We start from the raw sequence: 23,120 nt of genomic DNA on the forward strand, positions 1-23,120 counted from the left end.
GATCATTACCTCCGCTCCAACTGCGCTCCGGACTCAGTTTCCACGCCTACGGCAGGGTATCTGATTTTGAAAATTTACTCTTCTTTCCAGTGGGGGCGCTGCCCCAGCGGGGGATTGGGGCTGGTGGGGGCGCCAGGAGTAAAGAGGCTCCCGATGATGGGGGCCTTGTCCATTGCGGGTCAGCACCAGCCTTCCCCAGACTTTAGGCGCCGGTTAATAACCAGCGCCCCCCCCACAACCCTCCGAACGGCGCCAAACTGCGCAGGCGCGGGCGGGTTGGTGTTTGGGGTGCGCGCGCAAGCGAGCGAGGGATTCCCTCTGACGTCATTGCTAGGATACCAAACAAACACACGGTCGCGGCAGCCGAACTCCTTATATGGCTAATTGCGTCACAGGAACTCCGGGGAGGCGGGGCCGGGATCCCCTCCCGCAGAGGGGGCCGGAACGAAGCCCCCAAGACCCCAGAGGGCATGAGGGTCACACAGGTGACCAGATCGAATCTAGAGAAGACCTCTAGATGGGCCGATCCGGAATTGGCTTAGTATAGACGGAGAATTTTGGAAGTTTCTTGAGCGCCGTGTGGGTGACGCAAGCAGGGAGGCGGGTCCCGGGCATATAAATACAGGCTGGCGGCTCTGGGCTTCATTCATAAGACTGAGAGCTACCGCCACGGCTGGGATACGCGGAACCGGGACTTGGGGACTTGATTACTGTGATTCTTCTTCTTGGAGGCCGTGAAATTGTTTTTTTTCCGGAGAGAAAGTTTTTTGGAAGAATCCTTCTAGATAGTCTTCGCTTTTACTTTGGAGGATCGACTTACTTTTTTCGTCTTCTTTATTACTCCCCTCCCCCCGTGGGATCCGCCGGACGCGTGGAGGAGACCGCACCCGAAGCGAATTCTGTACGGTGGGACAGCGCTTTTCTGCCTTTGGGGGAGCGATCCCCCTCACTCGAATCCTACGGAGCCTGGACTTCCAGGAGGTACAGCAGTATCCTGTCGGGGCCTGGGCACTGCAGAGGGACCACACAGAAACTTTGCCATTGTTGGAGCGGGACGCTGCACCCTCCCTGAGCTTCCCCGGACAGCGCACTTGGGGGAAGCGCTCGGCTCACTCCGGACTCGCATCTTATCCCCACCCGGCCATAGCCTTGGCTTCCCGGCGACCTCAGCGTGGTCACAGGGCCCCCCCTGTGCCCAGGGAAATGTTTCAGGCTTTTCCCGGAGACTACGACTCCGGCTCTCGGTGCAGCTCTTCACCCTCCGCCGAGTCTCAGTATCTGTCTTCGGTGGACTCCTTCGGCAGTCCACCCACCGCCGCCTCCTCCCAGGTAAGTTCTAGATAGTAGAAGTGCTGTTGTGTAGGTCTTATTTATTTATTTTTAAATCTAGGGAGGAGTGAGCAACCGCCACCTCTCACATAAAGCCGCGCCAAAACCCAAGATCGGGGAGAGACTAAGCCCACAGTGCACTTTGCAAACTGCCAAAAATTCCCTATGCACGGAATGCGGGAAGGGAACACAGCGGACAAGCTTTGGGGCGCGGGGTTGGGGGGCGGGGAGCGCTGCTCAGTGCAACGTGTATGCGGTGGCAGGCTGAGAACTTTCAGCCGGCTCTGGGACTGTCCCCGGCTCAGGTCCCCAACCTGAAGCTAGAGCAGTAAGGCAGGTGGAGAAAATCCCGGGGAAGCTTCCAGTAGCTTCCTTCTTTTTGCTCTTCTACTGGAGAGCGGAGTCTGGCGCCCGGTCCCGCTCCACTCAGCGGGAAAGAGTCTCGAACCCTGGCCACGCTGCCTCCGCCTCCTGCGCGGAGACGTAACGGGGGACCCGTGCGTAACGGCTGACGCGCTGGAATCCTCCGTCTGACGCGGGGCACGCACAGCGCGCGGCGCCCCCTTCGTCCGCCCCGCCCCTGACGTCCCGGGAGCGTTCTATTTTGGAACGCCGGGGCCACGTTGCTAAGGGAGGGGGCAGCCCGGCGTTCCGATTGGCCGCCGCGGCGTGAGCATTGGCCAATCAACTTTCCCTTCCTATTTGTAGGGCGCAGTTGCCTTCCCCCTTGTTGTCCCCGGAACCCGTGGTTCCTCGGTGCTTGGGTCTCTTTTTATGGGCCTCTAGAGGCAGAGAGAGAGAGGGGATTCCTATCGCGACAAGACCTATTCTCTCTCCCGATGGGTCTGCGAGGACCTTGCGGGGACCTGGTCCCTCGGATCTCAGAAGTAGGAGGTGTCTGTTTGTGTGCTGGCGTTTCTGCGGGAGATGTGGTGGCTGTCACCCTCTTCTCCTGTCACACAGATACACTCCATCCGCTCTGGACGCCGGGTCCCTCCGGTGTCTCGGAAGACAGGACTAGAATCGCTAGCTGAAAGGGGAACTTTCAGGTGGTCTCCAGGAGCTCCGCCCCCTCTGAGTTCCCAGGGCGCTGATTGGTCGACGAGCCAGCCCTTCCCTCGCCACGCCCCCGGGAGAGTAGTTAAACCAGCAGAGCAGTTCCAGGACTCCACTGGAGGGTGGGGGGCGATAAGGGATGCTTCGGCTTGGGGGGCTCAGTTCCTTACATCATTACCCCTCCGCGACAGAGTAAGGGAGTCAGGTCGTTACTTTTCTCTACCTGTCTGTCCACCTTAACCTGTCAGTTTGTCAGTCTCACTGCCAAGAGACAGTTACTTGAAATGTTCTGAACTCCTAGGCCCGTCCCCCAACTCCCTATAACTGGGATTCTTGTCCCTGCACGAGACTTGGCGCAGAGGGGTGTGTGGATGTGTGTGAGTGGAGAGGAAGGCTTGGTCTAAGGCCTCTCCCTCTCCCTCCCCTTGCCTCTGGGGTGGGGGTGGGGTGTGTGGCTGTGTGTGTGGCTGTGGCTCCATCCCGGGAGTTCTGTCACCAGGCTGTGTCCAGCCTACTCCCCACCCCCCCACACCTAAGAGTCACCAACCCGGGGTGTGATTCACCACCCGCTGGAACCGTGCAACCTTTCCCCGAGGAAGAAGGAGGAGGTAGAAGCCAGTTGAGCAGAAATCCTCTCATTAAGCACTGCGTCACGGTGTAGTGGAAGGGTGGGTGTTGTGGCTTTTTGCCTGTGACACACACATCCACACCCGCTCGCCCTGTGCTCACTCACGGGCTCGGTGTGTGTTATGTGCGTTGGGTATGTGTGTGTTGGTGTCTTTGTTTGTGTGTCTACGCCTGTGTGTGTGTGTCACCCCGTAGGAGTGCGCCGGTGTCGGGGAAATGCCCGGTTCTTTCGTGCCCACGGTCACCGCGATCACAACCAGCCAGGACCTCCAGTGGCTTGTGCAACCCACCCTCATCTCTTCCATGGCCCAGTCCCAGGGGCAGCCACTGGCTTCCCAGCCCCCGGCCGTCGATCCCTATGACATTCCTGGAACCAGCTACTCCACGCCTGGCATGAGTGGTTACAGCAGTGTAGGAGCTAGCGCCAGTGGTGGGCCTTCTACCAGTGGAACCAGCAGTGGACCTGGGCCTTCTCGCCCGGCCCGAGCCCGGCCCAGGAGACCCCGAGAAGAGACGGTGAGTATCCAGCAACAGAAGTTGGCCTGGGGCAGGTGTGGGGGGGAGGGGACAAGAGAGCAGAACTTTGTCACTAGTGGGGAGGGGATCACTAAGGCCCTATTCTTGCTACAGTCAGTGAGGACATAGAGGGGCCTGTTTTGGCTTCTGGGGGTTCTGGAAGATGACAAGGTTGCATGCTGTGTCCCCAAACCTTATGGCCTTCTGTCTCCCTGACTCAGCTTACCCCAGAGGAAGAGGAGAAGCGAAGGGTTCGCCGGGAACGGAACAAGCTGGCGGCAGCCAAATGCAGGAACCGTCGGAGGGAGCTAACTGACCGTCTCCAGGCGGTAAGGACAGGCCCTGGGGTGGGGTGAAAGTGTGCTCAGGGGCTGTCTCTGTTCTCTGTCCCTTGGCTCCAGCTGTAGCCTTATCCTGGGATGAGAACCAGGATATGTGGAACTAGGGGAAGTGTGACCACATGGAGTGGATCTGAGCACACACACACAGACCCCTCCGTGCTTATTTCTACTCCTGGCCCCTCTCTCTCCCCTTTGACTTATGAACCCCACACATTACTCTCCTGGATGTCATTGATCCTGTCGGGACAAGTGGGGTCCTTTGGTGGAGGGGTGGTCCAGTCATTTTCCCCAACTGGTTTTGGGCAAACCCATTTCTGCCTCAGTTTCTCCATCTCTCTAATCACCCAAGGGCTCCCACCTTCAGTATTCCGGAGATTAGATTATTTTATCCTATGTCACTTCCCAGTCTCCTGCACCAGCCACCCACCGTTCTCTAGAACTTGGACTGGTTGCTTCCACCAAAAGCCACTCATTTCTCCTCCCAGACTCAGCCTGAGAGTTTCCTGCTGTCCACCTGCAGGGTCCCTGGCTACCTCTCTAGGAAGGCTGGAAAGTTCTCTACCTTCCTACTGGGTCTCTTCCCTGGATGGTAGAGAGTGAAGGCTGATAGCAATAGAGAAAATATTAAAACATATAACAATCATTCACTCACTCAACAAACCCCCAGCAGGCTTCCTGCACACCTTAGACATCCATATGCGCACTTGACCTCTTCCCAAACATTCATTGGACAGACAGGGAAACTGAGGCTCCTAGAAGACCTGATCTTAAGTCCCAAAGCATACCAAGACTGCACCTCAGGGCTTGCTGGAGCTGTGTCCAGCTCCCTGGGCTCTTGTCTTGGGGAGCCATGAGCCACCTTCTCTGGTCACTGACTGTCCTGTCTTCCTCTCTGTCTCTCCTATGACCTGGCCTGCCGGGCCTTCAGGAGACAGATCAGCTGGAGGAAGAGAAAGCAGAGCTGGAGTCGGAGATCGCCGAACTCCAAAAGGAGAAGGAACGTCTGGAGTTTGTGCTGGTGGCCCACAAACCGGGCTGCAAGATCCCGTATGAAGAGGGGCCCGGGCCGGGACCTGGCCCGCTGGTGGAGGTGAGAGATTTGCCAGGGTCAGCATCCGCTAAGGAAGATGGTTTCAGCTGGCTGCTGCCGCCCCCGCCACCACCGCCCCTGCCCTTCCAGACCAGCCAAGACGCACCCCCCAACCTGACGGCTTCTCTCTTTACACACAGTGAAGTCCCAGTCCTCGGCGACCCTTTCCCCGTTGTTAACCCTTCGTACACTTCCTCGTTTGTCCTCACCTGCCCGGAGGTCTCCGCGTTCGCCGGCGCCCAACGCACCAGCGGCAGTGACCAGCCTTCCGACCCCCTGAACTCGCCCTCCCTTCTTGCTCTGTGAACTCTTTAGACAAAAAACCAAACACACACAAGGGAGAGAGATTTGGACCGAGGAGGAGGAGGAGGAGGAGGAGAGGGGAAGAGACAAGAGGGTGTGTGACCTCCCTGACACCTCTGGCTGACCCCCTCCTCTGCCACCACTGCCATCAGACAGGAGGACCTTTAGTTTTGTGTCGTCTCTTGTTTCTGTGCCCCCGGCAACGCCGGAGAGCTGGTGACTTTGGGGAATAGGGGCTGGGTCGGGGATGGACACCCCCTCAAATATCTGTTGGTCCGCTCACTTCAACCCAACTTTGGGGAATGGGTGTGTGGGGGGGGAGGGGAGGTTGACGCCCACCTTTGGTGTCCTTCGTGAGGCTGGAGGGGAAGGGGTTGGGCGTGGGGTGGGCTGGAGGTGGGCTGGAGTCTCCCCCAGAGAGGCCCAACAAGGAAATGCCAACCGTGCTCTTCTTTCCCCCACCCACCCTCGGGGAGGGGGTGATCAGACCCTGCTCCCCCCGCCCATTCTCCCGACCTTAGCTTATTTATCTCATATTTCCGTGAGGTTAGAGCCTGCTCTGGCCACAATTGAGCCCCCCCACCCCCCACCGAATAGAAGGAAGTCCCCCCTGAGAATGGGCTTCCCCCTCTCAGATTTATCTCAAATGTGAACTTGAACTTTCTTTCCTTGACTGTCCAGCCATTCCCCTCTCACACACACACTCCCGGAAAAACTGGCTTGGATTGGATTTTCTCGCCTGCTAAGGACCCCGCAAACTCAGCTCACCCCCTTTCTGATTGCAGTGTTACTCCCTGTCCCCCACCTTCCCCCAGCCGCCCCTGGCCGTCCTCGTTGGGCCTTTCTGGTTTCAGACAGCAGGGGGCGCTGCGACGCCCTCCTGCTGGAGCGCTTTATACTGTGAATGAGCGGCCGGATTGTGGGGTGCGCCGGGTGGGATCGACCCAACTCCCCAAAGCCTTCCCTCGGCCCCCCGCCCCCGATCCGCCTCCTTCCTCCCCTGGACAATGAGTTAGACTCAAAGAGGTGACAGTGACCCACCCGCGTGGCCTCCCTTCTCAGGCCCTCCACTTTCCCCAGCCTAGGACGCCAACTTCTCCCTGCTCTGGGCGCCCCCCATCCTTTCCAGAAAAGGGGGGGGCTCAGGCATTTTTCTGGAGAAGCTTTCAGGGCTGAGGCTTTGGCCCCGAGCCCCCACATTGTGCTTGGACTGGCACACTTGGAGGGGCTGAGCAATCACCATCCCATCCCTCCATGGCCCCAGACCCCAGTTTTGGTTCTGGTTCTCCCTCCCCACCTTTCCTCGTGCTTCACCTCGTGGCAATTCCATCACGAGGCAGAGTTCTATTTTTTAATATAGGGGGACACCCGATGCCCCCCACCTTGCTGCATGGACGACATTCCACGCCAGGTCCTGTGTCTCCAGCCCCAACCCTAACCCTCTCATAGCTATTTATCCCTTTCCTGGTTTCCGAAAGGCACTTATAACTATTATGTATAGATAAATATATTATATGTGTGTGTGTGTGCGCATGTGCGTGGGTGAGCGCCTCTGCCTCTCAAAGCCAGCTGTGGAGTTTGAAATTGCTTCTGGAGACCTTGAGTCAGTCTGTCTGGCTGTCTTGTCTCTGGCTATCTTTTCTCTGTTTTCTGAGTCCCTCTGGCTATGTCCCTGAGTGTCGGTCCCTAAGTCTTTTCTCTGATCGTTCTCCTTTGGGTATTCCCACTTGTCTCTTTTCTGACTGTCCCTGATCCTCTGTCTGTCTTGCGACTCTGGATTCCTTAGGATCAATGTGATCTTATTTCTGAGAGTAAGGCTGAGGTGAGGGATGGTACTTTTACAAGTTGTATCTTTGAGAATTCTGTGTGCGCGTGTGAGGTGTTCAACCACAATTTATTGAATCCCCAACCACCCCCCCCATGCTGTATTTGTGATTTTTTTTTTGTATTTTGCACTTGACTTGGGGGTGGCTGGCTGGGGCAGGCTGGCACTGGGCTGCCCCCCTCTCCCCTTGGTTTTGCACTGTCGCCAATAAAAAGCTCTTTAAAACGCATCCACCAGGCCCAAGTGTCTATTTTCTCTCAGCACCCATGACCCATCTCGGCAAGAGAGAGTGAGGTGAGATTACTCAGAGAATACACACACATGAGAACCAGCCTACAGCAGGAGGGACGGAGGCTAGACACTCAGAAGAACTTCCCATGCACACAGGTTGTGCCTCCTACTGGAAAGTCAGGGACAGGATGTTACCTGTGAGATGTTGGATGTGCTGATGGATCTGGGAGGTTTCCTGATGAGGGAGGAATTTATCCTGGACTTTGGATGCCCAATAGTTTGAGCAAAAGTTAAGTGGGTTAAAAAAAAAAAACAAAAAACCTTACCTAAAAGATGTTTTAAAACTTTGCACAGCCAGGCCCTGACTTAAAAATGCAACCAGGCAAAATACTCGTGCCACCAACTTCTGAAACCCACCAGAGTTCTATAAACTACAAATTTTGGGCTTCTTTTTGAGAAACTGGGGTTTGAACTCAGGGCCTACACTGGCCCTTTTTTGTGATGGGTTTTTTCAAGATAGGGTCACTTGAACTATTTGCCTGGTCTGGCTTTGAACCATGATCCTCCTGGTCTCTGCCTCCTGAGAAACTAGGATTACAGGTGTGAGCCACTGGCACCAGGCTTTGGTTCTCTTATACTGAAGGCAAGTTTTTTTTTTTTTCCTGGGAACGGAACCCAGAGCCTCCTGCATGCTAGGCAAACACTGAACCACTGAGCTACATCTTCAGCCTCGTGTGATCACTTCTTTGGGGGTTGGGAACATATCGAGGCTGACTCAGGATTGACTCAACAAAAATATTTCCATTTTTGTCTTTCAAAGACATAGTGGAGCCCATGGCAGACCCAAGCTTTCTTTATTTGCCCAGCAGCACACACCTGGGAATCCATGATGATCCAGAGGTCCTTTGAAGGTCTAAGCAACTAGCAAAAGCCAGCAGTTGTCATGGAGGAATTGGTTTCTAAATTACCTTAAAAACTGTGTTGTGTGTCAAGCCCTTGCTGAGCAAGGTTGGGCACCAGGCCCTGCCCGAGGAGGGCTCAAAACCGGGTGGGGGATACAGATCTGCCCCCAGTAAGCAGCAGTGCAAAGCTGACAGGGCTTGGGGCGCCCACGGGACTGAGGGAACACTCAGCCTGGATGCGGGGCAAGAGAGGCTTCCTGGAGGAGGAAACAATTGAGCTAAGTCCCAGAGGGTAAATTTCCAGGCTAAGGAATTTTTTGTCGGTGCTGGGGGTTGAACCCAGAGCTCCATGCATGTTAGGCAAGTGACCCACGGCTTGAACCACACCCCCAGGCCTATGAGTCTTAGAATTTTCTTTCAGGCACTAGGTTGCCATACGGGGGTTTTGAGCATGAGAGAGGCAGGGATGGGTTTGTGTGTTAGGAGGACTCCTCTGGCCTCCAGACTGAAGGTGGCTGAAGGGGAGGAGCAGACTGGGAAGGAGGAAGAGGGTGTGAGGTGGGCAGGGGGACAGGGCAGGGACCAGAAAAGAGAGCAGAGGAAGGCTCTTTGGGCAGGCAGGAACAGAAGGGCCTGGGTGAGTAGCTAGTTTGGAAAGGGGAAATCGGGGCAAAAGTAAATAGCATAGGCCAGGTGCCAGGAGGGCTCTGGAGCTGGAGGGTCACCTTCGAGAAAGGATTTCATCTTCCTGAGCCTCAGTTTTCTCACCTGCAGAATGGGGCCGTTGAGAGGAGTCAGTGAGTGTGTGCATGACTCTGACCAGGACTATTTCCTCCTTCCATGGGCTAACCCTCTCATCCTTCCGGTCTGTGCCACAGTGCAGGTCTGCTGCCCTTGTCACATGGCCTCATATATTTTTGGCTTTTTTTAAAGTGGGGTTTGAACTCCCGGCCTCGCTTGCTAGGCAGGCGCTCCACCACGCCTCCAGCCCTTTTGCTTTTAGCTATTTTTCAGGTAGGGTCTCATGTTTATGCCTAGGGTGGGCCTCAGATTGCAATCCTACAGTTACGCCTCCCATGGAGCTGGGATTGCAGGTTTGCTCCACTGCACAGGGATAGATGGCTTCAGGTGTTCTATTCTTTTCTTGTCTGCAGTTATTGTCTTTCTAGTCATTCATTAGAGGTAAAATCACGTGATTTTTAAATGCTGGTTTCTCCTCCCTTCCTCCCCCCCCCCCACAGGTTGCCTCCTGAGGCCAGGACTAAGGTGTCATTGTCACTGTGTCTCTAGCGCCACCATGTACAGGGCTGGCCTCTAAAAGCCCCTCCACAAACGCTTGCTGAATGAGCGAATAAAAAAATGAACAAATGAGCAAATATTTAACTAATGAAATGCAGACATGATTAAACACGAGTGAGCACTTGGCGGAGTGAATAAGCCAGGGAAGGGAGACAATTTTCCAAACTGGAAATATCCAAAAACAGTACGGACGACTTTTTCTCCATGTGGGAAGAAAAATGGGATAGATACTCCCGCCCGAAAGGTGGAATTGAACCACTCTGTCGCTAAACAGCTACAGGTTTGAAGCCTGCACCCCAGACCACTGAGGTTCATTCGGGCAAGAAACTGTCTTCCCAACCAGCTATATAAAGTCCTCAAACTTCAATCTTTCTCACTAATGGTGATTTGTATGAGCCGCTGTAGCCCAGTTGGATTTCACCCTTTATAAACATTCTTCACTCTTTATCATGAAAAGGTTCTTTCAAAGTTTTTTTCTGTATATATGGCATGAATCATCCTCATTCTAGAAACTTTCTCATTTACATAGCGCTATGCCTTCTGGGAATCTGCGCCCAGAGTCCTGATCAACTATTACAGTAGACTTCCCACTTATCAAAATGAAAAGTTTTTTTTTTTAAGGGAAGAGACACGTAATTAGTCATTCAGAGACGCCTTCCTGGAAGAATCCGAATTTTTCAGCAGAGGAGTAAGTGAGTTTCTGGTAGGGTTTGATTTCACCCGGTCCCAGAGGCTATGGGCAAGGCGGATATGGGACTGGTGCGCCACCTACCGTTCTTTTGTGGAACTGTGGGGATCCGCGGAGCCCTATGTTCACTGAAATGTTTGTTGAGTGTGTAGAGTCCCAGGCACTAAACTGAGGGGTGAGGATGGAGGCCATCCTGCCCCACTGAGTTTAGGCACTAGAGAACATCAGATTTGCACACCTTCCTGTTATGGACAGGGAAACTGAGGCTCAGAAATAAATAGTTCCATATCCTGGTTCCCACAGCCCATTCTCCTGGGGGAATCAGGCCTTATTGTTTATACTAATTATGTCATCATAAAAAAACAGGTCCAAGCCGGGCGCCGGTGGCTCACACCTGTAATCCTAGCTACTCAGAAGGCAGAGATCAGGAGGATCGTGTTTCAAAGTCAGCCTGGAGAAATAGTTCTGGAGACCCTATCTCTAAAAAAAAAAATCATCACAAAAAAGGACTGGTGGAGTGGCTCAAGGCGTAGGCCCTGAGTTTAAGTCCCAGTACCGCAAAATAAAATAAAATAAAAATTAAGTAACGGGTCCGGCTGGGTGTGGTGGTGCACGGGTGCAATCCCAGCAACTTGGGAGGTAGAGGTAGGAGGATCTCTTTCAGAGGCCTTCCCAAGGCTAAAGTGGAAGACCCTATCTGAAAAATAAAACAAAAAGGGCTGGTAGTGTGACCCAAGAGGTAGAGCACCTGCCTAGTAAGTGCAAGGCCATGAGTTCAAACTTCAGTACCTCCTAAAAACTTGTTTTTAGGCTGGTGGAGAGGCTCAAGTGGTAGAGTACCTACCCAGCAAGCATGAGGCCTTGAGTTCAAACCCCAGTACCACAAAAAAACAAAAACAAAACAAAAAACCTTGTTTTTAAAACCTGACCCTTTCAGGACCTAAGTCAGTGACTTCTTTACAATATTATCCTTCTACTCACTCCCTTCACTGTGGCCTCTGCTCAAATTTCAGCACCCAGTGATGCCTGCCTCGGCAGCAAGTGCTGTGATTCTGTCCCTGCCCCTGCTGGGCTTTTCTTGTCACTCACCATATTCTAGGTCTGTTTGCATATTGTCTGTCTTGTCTCACTGACTATCAGCTGCCTGAAACTATGGGCTTTGTTTCTTTTCATTACTGTATTCCAGTGCCTAAGGGAGTTTGACTCCATAGATGTCCAGTAAATGCTTGTAGGATGGATGAAAGAGTGTTGAGTCAGGCCACTGGGAGGAGCTCAATAAAAAGCACTTCTGTCTTTAACTCATTTTTTTGCCTTTAGACCTGCTTGGTCATTCCTGCTTGGTCTTGTCATTCCTGGATCCATAATCCAACCTGTCCATAAAGATGAATGAACACTTTGTGATATGAAAAGTGTGAATGAAAGCATCTTTAAAAAGTTTTGCTATTTTAGTCAGGTGTGATGGTGCACACCTGTAATCCCAGCACTCAGGAGGCAAAGGCAGAAAGATCAGGAATTTGAGGCCAGCCTAGACTACATAGAGTTGCAGGCCAGCCTAAGCTACATAGTGAGACCCTGTATAAGAAAAGAGACAGAGAGAGAGAGAGAAAGAGAGAATTTGCTATCTTTTTTAATTTGCAAATTTGAAATATTGCCCCTCTTTGGCAAACCCAGATTCAAGACTGTTCCCCTAAGCCTGCTTTGTTTTAATTCGATACTGCCACTAGACGTCTGCTTTATGCAAATTCTGTGGCTGTAACTTCTACTTGGAATATCATTATCTGTGTCCTACAATGACACGTCCCTAGGGGCAAGTGAGATGGTTTGGGGTGCTGCAAAGAGCAATGTTTTAAATCTTAATATTTTTGCATGTGTCTTTACTGCAAATCTCCTATCTCTGGCAAGCAATACTGGCTTCCTCTCAAGATGGGGAAGTAACTTTTTTTTTTTTAGCAGCCCTGGGGTTTGAACTCAGGGTCTACAAGCTTGCTAGGCAAGCGCTCTACCATTTGAGCCACTCCGCCAGTCCCTTAACATTTCTTTATACAAGACATTCATTCTGCTGGCGTGGGTGTCTCACGCCTGTAATCCTGGCTACTCAGAAGGCAGAAATCAGAACGACTGCAGTTCAAAGCCAGCTCATACTTCAAGAGACCCTATCTCAAAAAAGGGCTGGTGAAGTGGCTCAAGGTGTAGGCCCTGAGTTTAAGAAAAAAAAAGTCATTTGTTCTATTTTATATATGTACTTATGTGTGGTGCTGAGGTTGGAACACAGAGCCTTGCAAATGCTAAGTAAATGGTCTGTCACTCAGCTACATCCCCAACCCTAGCTTTTTTTTTTTTTTAACCACTTTAAAGACCTGGGCTTTACAAGTAGGTATAACATAAAGGGGTGAGTTTCCATTTGAGGAGACCAAATGAAGACGTGAAGTCACCTGCTTAAGGTGACAAAACCAATAGGTAACAGAGCTGGGATTCAAACCCAGGATCCTGGAGCCTTGGAATTCAGTCTCCTGTGTGTAACTCCGGGTTCAAATCTGACATCTGAGGTCCAGAGAAGCCATGAGGCACCGTCCTCGGTCGTCCCTAGGCAATTGGGACCTGGAGAAGTGAGTAATGAGACCGTTGGGGAGTAGCACAGATGGAGCTTCCTGATTAGGTGAGGTCATACCTGGGTGCCTGGCCTAGTGACAACATGGGCAGTGGGGATATCCCTTAGTTGGAAATCAGGTAGGATGAGGAACAGGTTTGGATCTATTTGAGGGTGAGGGAATCTCCCAGCTCACTGGACCCGTGGGCGTGGGTCTGCGATGATGTGCTGATGGCAGGGTGGGATCCTCTTAGCCTGTGAGCACAGGCATGGGGGCTTCTTCCGCAGACATGGGGAAGGTTCTTCCGGAGTGCCACTTAAATGCTTTTCAGTACAGGAAGGTGGAAGCACAGGAAGCCTTGGGTTTTCCACAAGAGTCTTTATTACAGTGTAAATCCAAGCTCAGGCCTCGCCTGGGCCCCATGCAAAGCCCCGGCGTTAGGGCTGGTGGCGTCCGGGAGACACCAGCCCCTTATGGTGCCTCCAGCGGCCGGTCTCGGAAGTGCAGGGTGGCGCCCCGTCTAGCCAACTACAAGTCCCAGTAGGCCCCGCGGCCAAGGTGCCTCGCTTTTCCTGGACTCCTAGAGCAGAGCCTCTTGGGAAATGTAGTCCTGGCCGCTTAGACACTTTGCGCAGGTTCCCTGGTGGGAGTGATCCCGACTCCCACCAGGAATAGGCTCGGGGCTAGGGGAGAGGGTGCAGATGGAGGGGATGGACCGGAGATGGAGGGCGGAAGAGGGCTGCAGGGGGTGGGCGGTAGGCGTCCCACAGGCAGAGACACCCCTCTCATTCGGCTTTGGCTTTGCATCCGGAGACTGCAGCTGCTGTTGAGGCAAGGGCTCCGGTCCCTGGGATCTTAGCTCGGATTCTGAGGGAGAAACGCTTGGGGTCACGAGGTGTAGCAAGACATGGAAGAGGTTTGGGAGACTTAGTGGCAAGATGGATAGGGGAACTAGCTGAGTGCCCAAGGCCAGCCCCTGTCCTCCACCTAATGGCCTGCTCACCATGCTCTGGGAGGGGGACATTCAGCCTGGGAGATTTGGGACAGAGAGTATAGGAGAGAACAGTTCCCGAGTTCCCCCTCCCGGTCCCATCCACTTCCACCTCGAGTCCTTACTTAGCTTTGATGTGGCTCAACTGGTTGGTAACCAATCCCACATACTGGTCGATCTGGGCCTGGGGACAGAGGAGGGAAAGAAGAAATTGGAAGGCGGCTGCTGCCCTCCCCAGCCTGAACCTCCAAATCGGAAGCTTGGGGTGTATCCCAGCACTCCAGCCCACCTTCAATTCTAATCTAATAACATCCCTTGAAAGTTAGAGTTTAATTAAGTCAGAGGGCCACTGGCTGGGCCATGCTCTGTGATGGGAGCAATGTCAGCTAGACCACAAATAACCTGGCATCCACTGCGTCCTGGGCATCATGAGTTATCTTTTTTTAGGGGGTGGTACCTGGGTTTGAACTCAAGGCCTCATGCTTGGCAGGCACTCTACCACTTGCGCCACTCCACCAGTCCTTTTTTTGTGTTGGGTTTTTTCAAGATAGGGTCTCTCGAACAATTTGCCAGGCTGGCTTTGAACCTGCCTTCTCCTGCCTCTCCAGCTCATGGCTTGTCTTTGAGTGAACTTGTGTGTGTGTGGCGTGGGGTGATTGGGGGGAGCGTGGGTGAGAACAGAAGGTAGCAAGTCCCTCAGTGGTTTGATTAAAATATTAGTTGAAGCCAGGCACAGTGTCTCATGGTCACAATCTCAGCTACAGTATGCAGAGATCTGAAGGATGGTGGGTCAAGGCAAAAACATTAGTGAGACCTGCCCCCCCATCTCAATTCATAAGTTGGGCATGGTGGTACATACCTGTAGTGCCAGCTACTTGGCAAACTGAGGCAGGAGAATCTCAAATTCAAGGCCAGCCTTGAAAGTTGGCAACATACAAGAAAAGGTGTGTGTGTGTGGGGGGGGGTTCAAGTTCTTCCCTAGTAATCTCCAGGCCCTCAGTTCAATTCCCAGTACCAAACAAAACGAAACAAAAAACTAGTTTAATTAACAGTGTTCGTTGGCTTTGTGAATCTTCATGATTTAGGCCTGCAAGGGTGTTAGTTAGGTCCATCTTTCTGGCAGGACATTTCTGGGCAGAGAAGGGAGTGGTAATCCCTCTTCCTATCTCTGCACAACGGATATCCATTGGTCCTGGAGATGTCAGCAGGTCAGTGTTCTGGGCAACAGTCACCCCCAGTTTTGACAGACATGAGAGTCAGTCCCTGGCTGTTTTGAGGGAGTGAAGACCTCCATTAGTCTGTCTGTCTGTTTCTGACTGTGATGAGTGGGTGTTGAGCCTGAGGCTCTGTCAGAAGACATCAGTCAGGCTGTCTCTCTCTGATCCAGAATCAGGATGGAGCAGGGGGTGTAGCTCAGTGGTTTGATGTTTGCCTAGCATGCACGAGGCCCTGGCTTCAATTCCCAGTACCACAAATAAATAAGAATCAGGATGAGTCTCAGTCCGCCTGGCATGGGTTGGGATCCATCCCTCCAATCGTGGCTCTACCAGGGAACACCAATCCAAATACACCTCTGGCTATTGACACAAATTAGTTCCACTTGACTTCTGAGGAGAGGCATAAGCCAGAACACCTGGGGTCTACCTTCGACATCTGTAGAAGGGACCCTGGTTTCAGAGGAGGGGTAGTGAGACCACCCATGTTGGACTGGGTACTGGCCAAGGAGGGCTTGCCACACCTACCTGGTGCTGCCGGTACAGAAGAGGGACAGTGAACAAAGCAATCACTCCTGTGGGAACAGAGATGGGGTCAGGATCTCCCAGGAAACCAAGAGCTCCATATGGAGTGGTCCTGTCTGCACCAAGCCCCAAAACCCACCTCCCCACTTCGCCTGCCACAACCTTCCCAGCTCACCCAGAATGAGAAGAGTCAAGCCATTGAAGACGGCACCCACAAAGGTCAGGATGTAGAAGAGGAGGGCCAGCTGGGGGTGAAGGTCAGGGTCAGTGGGGGACTCCAGGTTCTGGACCTCCCCCCCACACTTCGAGGAGCACAGAGGTGAAAATTGGGAACCCAGAAGGGGGTGGGGGCTTCAGGGCACCTTGAGGGAATCCACGAGGTCTTCTACCAGGAAGAAATGTCGCAGCTGTGTGGCCGTAGAGGCCACATGGGAGGCGATCTGCTGGGATAAACGTTCTGTCTGCTCCCGGGTCAGGGTCAGGTCCACATCCAGGTAGGCCCTGATGGGACAAAGGGGTGTGGACGATTCAGTGGGTGGATGGAGCTTAGCTTGGGGAGGTAGCTAACACAAGGGCAAGAAATGGGTGTTGAGGACAAGTCAGAGGAACCACCTGTGGAAGGCTGGGTTCAAGGTCAGGGTCAGGAAAAGGGATCAGGGATTAAGGGATGGAAGTTAGAATTAGAGATTAGAGTTGGGGTCAGAACCTGGCTTAAGTCAAGGTTCATTTTAGGAAGGATGAGGAGTAGGGGTGGGGCTTAAGGGAGGCCAAGTTCAGCCCTCAATACTGCCAAAAAAAAAGCAAAAAAGGATGAGGACATTCAGGTACAGGGTTGGGACACAGTCCCTCATGAGGTCAGGGGTCATGATCGAGGGGCAGGGCTGGGGAGTGACAGGAGTTAGGGGTGGGACCAGGGGTCTCACTGGAAGGGGTTGGCTCCATCGCCCCGGTGCACTGCCTGCAACACTTTGCGGTAAACCCTGAGTGCGATGGTGCCGCAGAGCAGCGAGAGAGCCACGTGTGCGGCCACGGACACGATGCTGAAGTGCAGGAGGCAGAGGAGGGAGGCCATGAGGCCAGTGAAGACCACTCCGGACGTCCTTGTGTCCTTCCAGTACAGCAGGTCCGCCACTGTGTGTGGGGGGGGAGCATCAGACTGACCTCTTGACAGCCCGAGCCCTCACCTCATTCCTATCTTTTTCATGTCCTCTTTTCTCCCCCATGTTTACCTTCCCTTCTCCCCAACCCCCAGCATTAGAACTCAGGGCTTCCAGCTTGCAAAGCAGGCACCCTACCACGTGTCACATCTCCAGTTCATTTTGCTGTGGTTAGAGATAGACTCTTGCCTGGCCTCTAACCGCGATCCTCCCGTTCTCAGACTCCCAAGTAGCTAAGATTACAGGCGTGAGCCACTAGTGCTCGGTTTATATACATGCATATCTTGCTCTACTTTTCTCCTAGTGAACTGGAATAGTTCTTCATTCATTTCTCTTTCTCTCTCTTTCTCCTCCTCCCCACTGGAGTACTGGGGATTAAACTCAGGGACTCCAGCTTGCTAGGCATTTATAAACAAGCACTCTGCCACTTGAGCCACTCCCCCAGTCCTTTTGCTTTTAGTTTGTTTCTCAGATAGAGTTTCTTTGCCTGGCTGACCTCAGCCAGGATTCTCCTACCTCCACCTCCTGATGTTGGGATTAAAGGTGTGCTCTACTTCAGTTGGCCTTAATTCACTCTTCTTAAGTGCTACATGCTATCCCCCACTGTGGCTGTGACATAGTTCATTTTATTCAACCCCATCCTTACTGCTGAATCATTCACTTTGTTTCCTAACTCCCCCCCCCACCCCACAAAAAAATATTGTGACAAGCAACAGATATTCTTACCTCCTGTAGCTTCTATTTCTGAGATAAAATCCCAGGGGTGGAATCACTGGCTGGAGTAGTAGTGTATTTTTTTTAATGCCATAAATTTTGTCAGATTGCTTACTAGCAAGCACAAAGCCAATAGTTATCTTTCCCCAATACCATGCCCAGTAGTGTTGCTGTTCTTTTTAAATTTTTTTTCCAAGCTGACAGTACAGAGTGATAATTCCTTGTTGTCTTTTAATGTTGTTTTTTGGTGGGACTGGGGTTTGAACTCAGGACTTCACATTTGCAAAGCAGGTGCTCTACCTCTTGAGCCACCTCTCCAGTCCATTGTGCTCTGGTTATTTTGGAGATGGGGTCTTATGAATCATTTTACAGGGGTGGCCTTGAACCACGATCCTCCTGATTTCAGCCTCCCAAGTAGATAGATGTTTTTACCAATGCATTTAAAAAAAATTTCTAGACAAGTTAATAACACTATGCTCCTTTTAAAGCATTAAAGTACCCAAAATGACTCCCAAGGGCCGGTGGAGTGGCTCAAGCAGGAAGAGTGCTTGCCTAGTAAATGAGGCCAAGTTCAAACCCCAGTGCTACAGAAAAAAAAAAAAGAAAGAAAGAAATCTCATTTGTGCTGCAGGAGTGGCTCAGGTGGTAGAGCACCTGCTTAGTAAGCAGGAGGCCCTGAGTTCAAAACCCAGTACCACCAAAAACAACAAAAAAATTTAAAACCCAAAATGACCTTCCAAGCCAAACCCAATGCTTGGCCAGTCAGTGACTGCCAGTTTCTGTTTCATCTATCCATCCAAACTTCGACAGCCACTGCCTTCCCCCCAAGAACCCACTCCCATTTGAGCCCCAACAGTGAGCTCAGTAGCCTTCTATCTCCTTTCAGACCCTCCATCAATCCTCCCACTCTTACTACAATCTAACCCAAGCCACCGGCTGGCCCCCTTCAGAGTCTGTCCGCCTCACTTCTACATCTTCCCTATTCACATGTCCCACTTATGTCCCTCCTCCCTCTCCAACACAGAGCCCTCCAGGGCCGGCTCCCCAAGCCAAGCCAGCGGGTGGGGGAGGGGCTGGGTCGCTGAGGCGGGGCTAAGTTTAGGAACGCTGGGGGGGAGGGGGCCTCCCTGCAGCTGTGCTGGCTTGTCCAGCCCCTGAGTGACAGCACCGCCTGGGCCTGAGACTGGGGGAGGGGGGCTCCTTGCTCCTGGGTCCCAAATCCTTGGCATGGAGGAGAAGGGACCCCATATTCCCTCCACGACCTCCCTAGATAACCCCCAAACCCCCAAGCCTAGGCTGCAGCTCTGGGGAATCCCTAACCAATAGAAATCATGCCCCAGATTGGAGGGAGATAGGGAGACCCTGGACCCCTTTCCACTGTCCCCATCCCCCACCCAGGACGCCCGGCATGCCTACCTTTACTCCCCATCTTGGCTAAGTGAGAGGCTGCAGACAACGTTGCTTCGGAGGGATTTTGCCCAGTTCAGTGGCACCCGGAGAGAGGGAGTAGAGGGGCGGGGCCCCTTTGTACCCAACCAATGGCTGTCCATAGAGGTGGGGACAATTCCAAAATTGGAACTCTTTGTAAACAACCAATACCAGTGATGTCTATAACCAATCATGGTGGTTCCTGGAGGCAGACCATATCTTAAAGTAAGGCTGGGCCTATTTATAACTGCTTAATAGATGTGGCCAGGGAAGAGTATAGAATTTTTTTTGTTCTTTTTGCGGGTTTTGTTTTGTTTCGAGACAGGATCTCACTGTGTAGCCAGGGCTGGCTTGGAACTCTCTATCCTCCTGACTCAGCCTCCATAGTGCTGGGACTACGGAAATGAACCACGATGCCCGGCTTGTGTATAGTTCTTAAAAGGCATAGACTTGTAAAAGTCCCATGGCCACATTCAGGAGAGAGCCTTATTTTTTTTTTCAGATTTGCCCTGTCCACAGTCAACTTGCAGGAGAGAGCACTTCACAAGAGGGAGGACTATTTTTCATCAATCAGCCAATCCTAATACCTGAGGGAGGGCTAACTTCTCCCGGTGGGCGGAGAATTATATAGAAAGAGCCAATGGTAATTTCAGTTACTTTTTTGATGGGCGGGGCTTATAATGTATAGCCAATAACAGTTCCTCCCTTCATTTTCCACTTTTCCTTTGCCTTTTAAATTTCAACTGCCCCCCCCCCTTTGCCAGCAAGCACCTGCGCACATCTGTGCTGCTTACCTAGAAGGTGTGGCTCCAGTGTGAACTCTGATTGGTCTGTGTAATTGAGGCACTGTCCTGTGATTGGCTCGCACTCCACGGGCCCCCACTGCTCTCCCTCCCTGGCCAGTGAGGGCTCATCAGGCGCAGAGTTCGAATCTCGGGATGCAGGTGGGGACGGGGTATGGGACTGGGGGGTCCCAGAGCCGGGGCTGGGCTGAGGAGTCAAGACCTGGGGCGGTGACAACTGAGCAAGTCGTAGTTGTAAGTCTGGTTCTGAAATAGTAGAGACAGAAGGCCATGAGCTTTCTCCCGGGAGGTGCCCAAGGGAAGACCACCCACTCCTGTGGCTTACATGCCAGCACTGGCTCACCTTCCCCAGCCTCTCCAACCTCCAATCCTTCAGGTTCTTCGTCTTCCAGGGGGGTGGAACTACTAGTGGCTGAGTCCTCTCCGGATCCCGCCCAGCCCAGCTGGTCCAGCCGGAGCCTCAGGTCCTCCAGGGAGCGCTCAGCCTGGGGGGCGGTGTCGGGGTCACCATGACGTCCTGGCTCTGGGGACTGGCTTAGGCTGGGGATGCTTTCCAAGCTGTCGCCCAGGCCGGGCTGTGGGGGCAGGTCTCGCGGTTCTGAGACGGAGCGGCCTTGGGGCCGAGGGCGACGGGCAGCTGAGTCCCTGCGTCCCCCGGAGCCCACAACGCCGTCGAAGGCGATGTAGGAGAAAGTCAGCTCTCGAGGGGTGCCCCAGTCCTGGGACGTGGTCTCCTCCTCGTCCTCCTCGTCCTCCGAGAATTCCCGGGCTGTGTGCAGCTCCCGAAAATCCGAGTCGTCGTTCCCTCCTGCAGCGGACCAAGGAGGGTGGTGGGCTTCTCTGAGCAGAACCTCAATTGCTCGGTGGTGGACCCCCTCAAATCCCACCCTCTCCCCAATCCTCGACTTACCTTCTGTGGAATCAGGGGTAGAAGAGGCTGTAGATGGGGCTTCTTCTGTGAGCGGGAAAGAATCAAAGACTTTTAGAAGCTTACAAATCATAGAAGTCTGCCAGTTCTGGAATCTTGGATGGTCCGAATTAGGAATGTTAGAATATTTGAATCACAGGACCTTCAGGATATTCTGCATACTCTGACATTAGCTTAGAGTCTTAGAAGTTATACCCAGAAATAGTTTTTTTGTCTGTGTGGGACTGGGATTTGAACTCAAGGCTTGAACTCAGGGCTTTCTACTTTGCAGAGCAGGCACTCTACTGCTTGAGTAGATAAACATCTCCAGTCCATTTTCCTCTGGTTATTTGGGAGAAGGGGTCTCAGGAACAATTTCCCCCCAGGCTGGCTTCCAACCACCATGCTCTTGATCTCAGCCTTCTAAGTAGCTAGGATGACAGGTGTGAGCCACCAGTGCCTGGCTAGCTCCAGGAATCTTAATCTTAAGAGTCTGTAGGGGTCCTGGGTGGCTTCAATTCATTCATTCATTCAACAATCATTTACTAAGCACCTACTATGCGCCAGGTACTGTTTTAGCCCTCAGGTATACATCTATGAACAAAATGGACGAAAATCCCCACCCTTATAGAGTTCATACCCTATGGAAGAGACAGAATAAACAAGTTAATTTATGACATTGGGTGCTGATAATGTGAGAATAATGAAACAGGGTAAGGCAAGAGAGGGGACGTGGTAAACACAGAATGCCGGAACCCTGGGCTCAGAGATCTGGAAGGTCTGACCAGACCCTCTTTGACAGAGGGGGGTGAAGCAGACGTGTCTGATAAAGGTAATAGTTGAGTAAAGATTTGAATGAAGTGCAGATATCTGGGAAAGAGTCTTCCAGGCAGAGGGCAAAGCTAGTGCAAAGTCCCTGGGGCAGGCGCTAGGTTTAGCACACCTGAGAAACAGAGAGGTATGAAGGATGACTGGAGTGGAGGGATGGTGGGGGGAGAAGGGTGAAAAATTAGGATAAGAGAGTTGGGAGTTGGGCAACAGACCTGCAGGGGCTCCCTTTGTAATCTAAAGTAAGGACAAGGGCTGATGGACTGGCTCAAGTGGTCGAGCCACTAACAAGCATGAGGCCCTAAGTTCAAACCCCAGTACCGACAGAAAACAACAACAAAAAAAATAACAAAAAAGGAAAATGCAAATAAAGGAAGGACAAGCCTAATCTTAGAATGCTGGGTGAGACTCTAAAATGTTGAAATCGAAAATGTTTAGAATATGGACATCTACACTCAAGACAAGCAAGTGTGTGTGGGGGGGTGGGTAGGGACTGGAGGCATGGCTTATATGGTATAGTTCCTGCCTAGCAAGTGAAAAGCCCTGAGTTCAAAACCCAGTACCGCCAAAAAAAGACATCAAGTGGCTGGATCTGCTGTGGTGCCATGCCCAGGTGTGGGAACCACTCTGTGGGACAGAGGATGGTAAACACGGACTGCTGAACCCTGGGGTGAGACATCCTTAAATGGAATCCAGCCCCTCAGAGGTAGCTTGGGGCTCTGCACCCAGAGGTCCTTCATACTGTCCGCAAATTGAAACCGGACACCGGAGACCCCACCGCGTTTCCTCAGCTGAGGAACCAGAGGCCTGAAGTGTGTCTTCCCCAGGGTTACCGCTACTGAGTGGAAGAGCCCGTTAAAGACCCAGAAGTCCTGGCACCAACCCAGGGATGGCTGTTTTCCGGGGACAGAGGGTTGGAGAACTGCAGAAGACAAGGATGGGGTGCGAAGACGGGTGATGGGGAGTGGGACCCCTCTTCTCCATCTTGGCTCTAACCTTCCATTCAACCCTCTCCCCGCCAGCTGCGGCCAGCACCAAGGCCGGGGACAGCTCCCGGTACACCTACACCTCCTCATTCCCAGGCTGGGCGGGGCGACACATCGCAGCGCCCCGTGCACCCCCTCGCCAGCGACCTCAGGCCCCGCACTCCGTCGGGCCTCACTCGGGTCCTCCGGGTCAAGCTGCCCCTGTTGCCGCCACAGCGCGGGGGGAGGGGAGAGCTTCCTTTGTCTCCTTCGCCTCCTCCCCGCATCGCCGCTCTCCTGCGGCCCGGCTCCGAGGGGATGCCAGGGAGGACCCCACTCGGGCCACTGGGCCCCACAGCAGGCCCGATCTCCCTTTACTCACTGCAGTGGGCGAAGACCGGCAGGACCTGCCCCATGGCCCCCCTCGGGCCTGCATCAGGACCCCCGCCCACTCCGGCCGCGCCGCCCTGGGCCCGGGGCCGCGGGTGCTCATCTCCGCCGCACCCACGACGCCGCCGCCATCCTCGTCGCCTCCTCCTCCCCGGCTGCTCCAGCAGCCACCACCGCCGCCGCCGCCGCCGCCGCCGCCCTCTGCTCGGCTCGGCGCGGGCGGGCGGGGCTCGGTGGGGAAGGCACTGCAGCACGGGCTGGGGCGGGGCCAGGGGAGCCGCGGGGCGGAACCCGGGGATGTGAGAGGGGGCGGGAAAGCACCTAGGAGCGCGGGAGGGCGTGGCCTTTTACTAGAGGGGCGGAGCCAGGATAGAGGACTGGGCTTAAAGTAAAGGGCGGGGTT

At 53.2% G+C, this 23,120-nt stretch overlaps 2 protein-coding genes and 1 non-coding gene across 5 annotated transcripts; 1 reads left to right on the plus strand and 2 right to left on the minus strand.

Moving 5' to 3' along the window:
* The first annotated feature begins 660 nt into the window (after positions 1-660).
* Fosb (FosB proto-oncogene, AP-1 transcription factor subunit) lies at positions 661-7,980 on the plus strand. Of its 2 annotated transcripts, XM_020172937.2 has the most exons (5): positions 661-1,329; positions 3,208-3,528; positions 3,750-3,857; positions 4,798-4,959; positions 5,100-5,235. In XM_020172937.2, the coding sequence occupies exons 1-5, from the start codon at positions 1,204-1,206 to the stop codon at positions 5,100-5,102; spliced, it is 720 nt and encodes a 239-aa protein (XP_020028526.1). In that variant the 5' UTR covers positions 661-1,203; the 3' UTR covers positions 5,103-5,235. The 2 variants fall into 2 exon arrangements, with proteins under 2 accessions (XP_020028526.1, XP_020028523.1); XM_020172934.2 differs by having other exon boundaries at positions 4,798-7,980.
* A 1,773-nt stretch (positions 7,981-9,753) lies between these two features.
* Trnastop-uca (transfer RNA opal suppressor (anticodon UCA)) lies at positions 9,754-9,840 on the minus strand. The gene has a single exon. It is a non-coding gene; the product is annotated as a tRNA-Sec (tRNA).
* Positions 9,841-13,153: 3,313 nt separating this feature from the next.
* On the minus strand, positions 13,154-22,879 carry Rtn2 (reticulon 2). 2 transcript variants are annotated; one of them, XM_020172954.2, is made up of 10 exons: positions 22,710-22,879; positions 20,538-20,582; positions 19,971-20,435; positions 19,619-19,873; positions 16,449-16,656; positions 15,888-16,026; positions 15,701-15,770; positions 15,529-15,575; positions 13,912-13,970; positions 13,154-13,662 (listed from the first exon to the last, which is right to left on the minus strand). In XM_020172954.2, exons 1-10 carry the CDS (start codon positions 22,741-22,743, stop codon positions 13,581-13,583), a joined length of 1,404 nt encoding a protein of 467 aa, XP_020028543.1. In that variant the 5' UTR covers positions 22,744-22,879; the 3' UTR covers positions 13,154-13,580. The 2 variants fall into 2 exon arrangements, with proteins under 2 accessions (XP_020028543.1, XP_020028544.1); XM_020172955.2 differs by lacking the exons at positions 19,619-19,873; positions 19,971-20,435; positions 20,538-20,582; positions 22,710-22,879 and adding an exon at positions 18,813-18,960.
* Between the last annotated feature and the right edge of the window lie 241 nt (positions 22,880-23,120).

The sequence above is a fragment of the Castor canadensis genome, chromosome 16 (genome assembly GCF_047511655.1).
Source record: "Castor canadensis chromosome 16, mCasCan1.hap1v2, whole genome shotgun sequence".
Taxonomy (NCBI): Eukaryota; Metazoa; Chordata; class Mammalia; order Rodentia; family Castoridae; genus Castor; species Castor canadensis.

Coding starts and splice junctions, on each gene's coding strand:
- Rtn2 (XM_020172954.2), bottom strand. CDS start 22,743: ATGGGGCAGGTCCTGCCGGTCTTCGCCCACTGCA. Junction 20,583..22,709: donor GCCGGTCTTCGCCCACTGCA/GTGAGTAAAGGG, acceptor TCCCGCTCACAG/AAGAAGCCCCATCTACAGCC. Junction 15,771..15,887: donor ACCTCGTGGATTCCCTCAAG/GTGCCCTGAAGC, acceptor CTTCACCCCCAG/CTGGCCCTCCTCTTCTACAT.
- Fosb (XM_020172934.2), top strand. CDS start 1,204: ATGTTTCAGGCTTTTCCCGGAGACTACGACTCCGGCTCTCGGTGCAGC. Junction 3,529..3,749: donor GGAGACCCCGAGAAGAGACG/GTGAGTATCCAG, acceptor TCCCTGACTCAG/CTTACCCCAGAGGAAGAGGA. Junction 3,858..4,797: donor TAACTGACCGTCTCCAGGCG/GTAAGGACAGGC, acceptor CCGGGCCTTCAG/GAGACAGATCAGCTGGAGGA.